Source organism: Propithecus coquereli, unplaced genomic scaffold, assembly GCF_000956105.1.
Source record: "Propithecus coquereli isolate 6110/MARCELLA unplaced genomic scaffold, Pcoq_1.0 Scaffold124, whole genome shotgun sequence".
NCBI classification, from domain to species: Eukaryota; Metazoa; Chordata; class Mammalia; order Primates; family Indriidae; genus Propithecus; species Propithecus coquereli.
The window spans coordinates 835,299-838,557 of record NW_012136525.1 but is presented as its reverse complement, the minus strand read 5'-3'; the positions used below and the strand labels follow the sequence as shown (position 1 = coordinate 838,557).

Sequence of the window (3,259 nt, the reverse complement as noted above, 5' to 3'; positions counted from 1 at the left end):
CTCACGTGTCTCTGTTCCTGTCTAGGTTTCTTTCTTTACTCGAAGAAACTTTCCCAAGCTTCCCCTTGTCTACAAAAGCTCCTCTACTTTAACCTGTCTGCCATCAAAGAAAAGGAACAGTTAACAATGGCCCAGCTGGGCCTGGACCTGGGGCCCCGCTCTTACTATAACCTGGGACCAGAGCTGGAATTGGCCCTGTTCCTGGTTCAGGAGCCTCACGTGTGGGGCCAGTCCACCCCCACGCCAGGTAAAATATTTGCATTGCAGTCAGTACCGTGGCCTCAAGGTGCCCTTTACTTCAACCTGCCAGATGTAGCTAAGGATTGGAATGACAACCCCCGGAAGAACTTGGGTTTATTCCTGGAGATACTGGTCAAAGAAGACAGAGACTCTGGGGTGGATTTTCAGCTTGAGGATACCTGTGCCAGACTGAGACGTTCCCTTCATGCTTCCCTGCTTGTGGTGACCTTCAACCCTGAGCAGTGCCCGCCTTCCTCCCGAAAAAGGAGGGCAGCCGTTCCTGCCCTCAGGGCTTCTTGCAAGAACCTCTGCCACCGTCACCAGCTATTCATTAACTTTCAGGACCTGGGTTGGCACAAGTGGATCATTGCCCCCAAGGGGTTCATGGCAAATTACTGCCATGGAGATTGTCCTTTCTCACTGACCACCTCTCTCAACAGCTCCAATTATGCTTTCATGCAAGCACTGATGCACACAGTTGACCCAGAGGTTCCCCAGGCCGTCTGTATCCCCACCAAGCTATCCCCCATTTCCATGCTCTACCAGGACAATGATGACAATGTCATTCTACGACATTACGAAGACATGGTAGTTGATGAATGTGGCTGTGGGTAGGATGTCAGAGATAGGAATAGGAATATTCCTAGGGCAAGTCCTGTAATAAAACTACCTATGTGAAATGAAAATATACCTATGTTCATTATTTGTCTTCCTGGAAAATCTATCATAATTATGCCTGTAATTACACACACACACACACACACACACACACACACACACACACTCATGCTGGAGCCCTAATGATCTTGTCCAGCCAATTTCTTTCTATTTTTAGTAGAGACGGGGTCTCACTCTTGCTCAGGCTGGTCTCGAACTCCTGACCTTGAGTGATCATCCTGCCTCAGCCTCCCAGAGTGCTAGGATTACAGGCGTGAGTCACTGCGCCCGGCCCCAAGTGCTTTTCAACAAAACAGAAGATGGATAAAGTACTCAATAGGAATTTTAGTAGACAACAAACCCAAATTGTACATCCCCTTTAGTACTTCCTGTGAGTATGCCCTACTGTGTTAGTTTTCTATTGATGCTGTAAAAAATTAGCACACAATTCATGGTATAAAACTGTTGGGGTAGCTTAGAAATGTTAGGGTGACCTAGGAATATTGCTGGCACAAGAACCTCTGCGGATGTGACTTTAAAGTTTGTGGGATATCTTTAGGATATGTAATCTTTATGGAAATCTATAGATCACTGTGGGATGATCTATAGATCACTGTGGGATGTCTCTAGAACATGTTTGATTGTATGATTTACAATGATCTTTTGTTCTTGGGATGAATAAATACGAGTGACGAATTACTCTCAGAACTCTTGGTCTGGAAAGCCTTGAGTCCCGAGACCCCACTCTTTCTCTTCTATTGCCTCGTTTCTTATTCCTGCATGACGCCCTGTCTTCGACCCTGTCGGCTGGGGAGGCTGGGGAATTTCCCTGCATACAACAACACAAATTATCTTGCAGTTCTGGAGGTCGGAAGTACAAAATGGGTCTCACTGGGCTAACATCAAGGTGTCATCGGGGTAGCATTTCTTCTGGAGTCTCCAGGGGAGATAGTTCCCTTGCCATTTCCAGTTTCTAGAGGCTTTCCTCATTCCTTGACTCATGGCCCCCTTTGAGCTAGCAATCACGTCACTCAGATCTCCGCTACCGTCTTTCTACCTCCATCTCTGATCCTGACTCTGACTCTACTACCTCCCTCTTGTAAGGACCCTGTGATTAGATTGGGCACACCTTGGTGATCCGGGATCCTCTCCCGATCTCAAGATCCTTAATCATGTCTGCGAAGGCCCTTTTGCCACGTAAGGTAACATATTTATAGATTCCAGGGGTTAGGGCACGGATATTTTGGAGGGATGATATCCCACCTTTATTCTACCATTATTCTACACTTGCTAACTTGAAAAAACTTGGTCTCTGAAGGACCTTTATTTATGTTGTGAGATATCTGACCCTTCTTCAAAACACTCATCTGCCATTGTCCAAACAACTGCTTTGTCTCATAGAGGCTGGAGGCTGACTTTCATAGCTAAATAAAGCCTTATGTTTAGGGTTCAGGTTTAAGGTTCATGGGGCCTTGAGATTTAAAGTTCAGGAGCTCTAGATTTGAGACCCCACAGGGAGACTTAGGTCTTGAGAGAGTGGCCTCAATTCCGGGAGTAGGGGCTGAGACTCAGAGGAATGTGTGGCTTGAATTTCACCCAGGGTTCAGGCCGCAAAGGGCAGTGGCCATAGGGAAGTTTAGCATTCACTTTTTCAAGAAGGATAAAAAAGCAGAAGTGGTCTTGTCCACACACTTAACCTTAGCTTCAAAGGAGGAGAGAGAGCCCCAAAGACCTGTATGCTAGTTACCTGACTCAGAGTCCAAGGTCCTTCTGATTTGGCATCTAACAGTGCCCTTCCCCTTTCCAACTGGGATTTATAGCAAAGAGCAAAGTGAGAGGAAGTGAGAAATAGATAAGTAGTAGCTGAAGGCCAAAGCCACAGTGTCCCCACCATATAACGTAAAAACTTTGAGGTTGTAACAACAAGCTCTCTCTTAACTTTGTTCTTCCTCTCTTCTCGCCATTAACCAATGCTGTGTCCATCTTGCCTTAACCTTAATTTAAAGGAAAGAGAAAGGTTGCTAAATTCAGATGTCATCAGAGAACTTTGGAATTTGGCATCCCCAGGGATCTACTCTACAGGGTGAGTGTTATTTGCATCATAGGCTGCCTAGTCACTAAAGACCCACATCCCCAGGCTAACTTCCCTCTTAGTCTGCCACCTGCTGCATAGACCAGACATAGTAACCGCCTGAGACTCAGGAATGAGTCATCCTCAGTCCAAGCAGGTGGCAGTGGGCACACCTGAAGACACAAAGTCCAGGCGTGTTGCTGGAAGGAGCGATCAGCACAACAGACAGTTTCAGGTGAACGATTCCAGAGACAGAGCGCCATGACTTCTGAGAAAGGTAAAATAGATCTG

The 3,259-nt window shown here is 46.4% G+C and overlaps 1 protein-coding gene across 1 annotated transcript in view; it reads left to right on the top strand.

Moving 5' to 3' along the window:
- Nucleotides 1–911, top strand: part of GDF3 (growth differentiation factor 3) — a 26,681-nt gene extending 25,770 nt beyond the window's left edge. Inside the window, exon 2 of the mRNA XM_012637847.1 lies at nucleotides 26–911. Within this exon, the coding sequence (XP_012493301.1) occupies nucleotides 26–855 (830 nt within the window). The 3' untranslated portion in view covers nucleotides 856–911. The remainder of the gene's footprint in view (nucleotides 1–25) is intronic.
- Nucleotides 912–3,259: the final 2,348 nt, after the last annotated feature.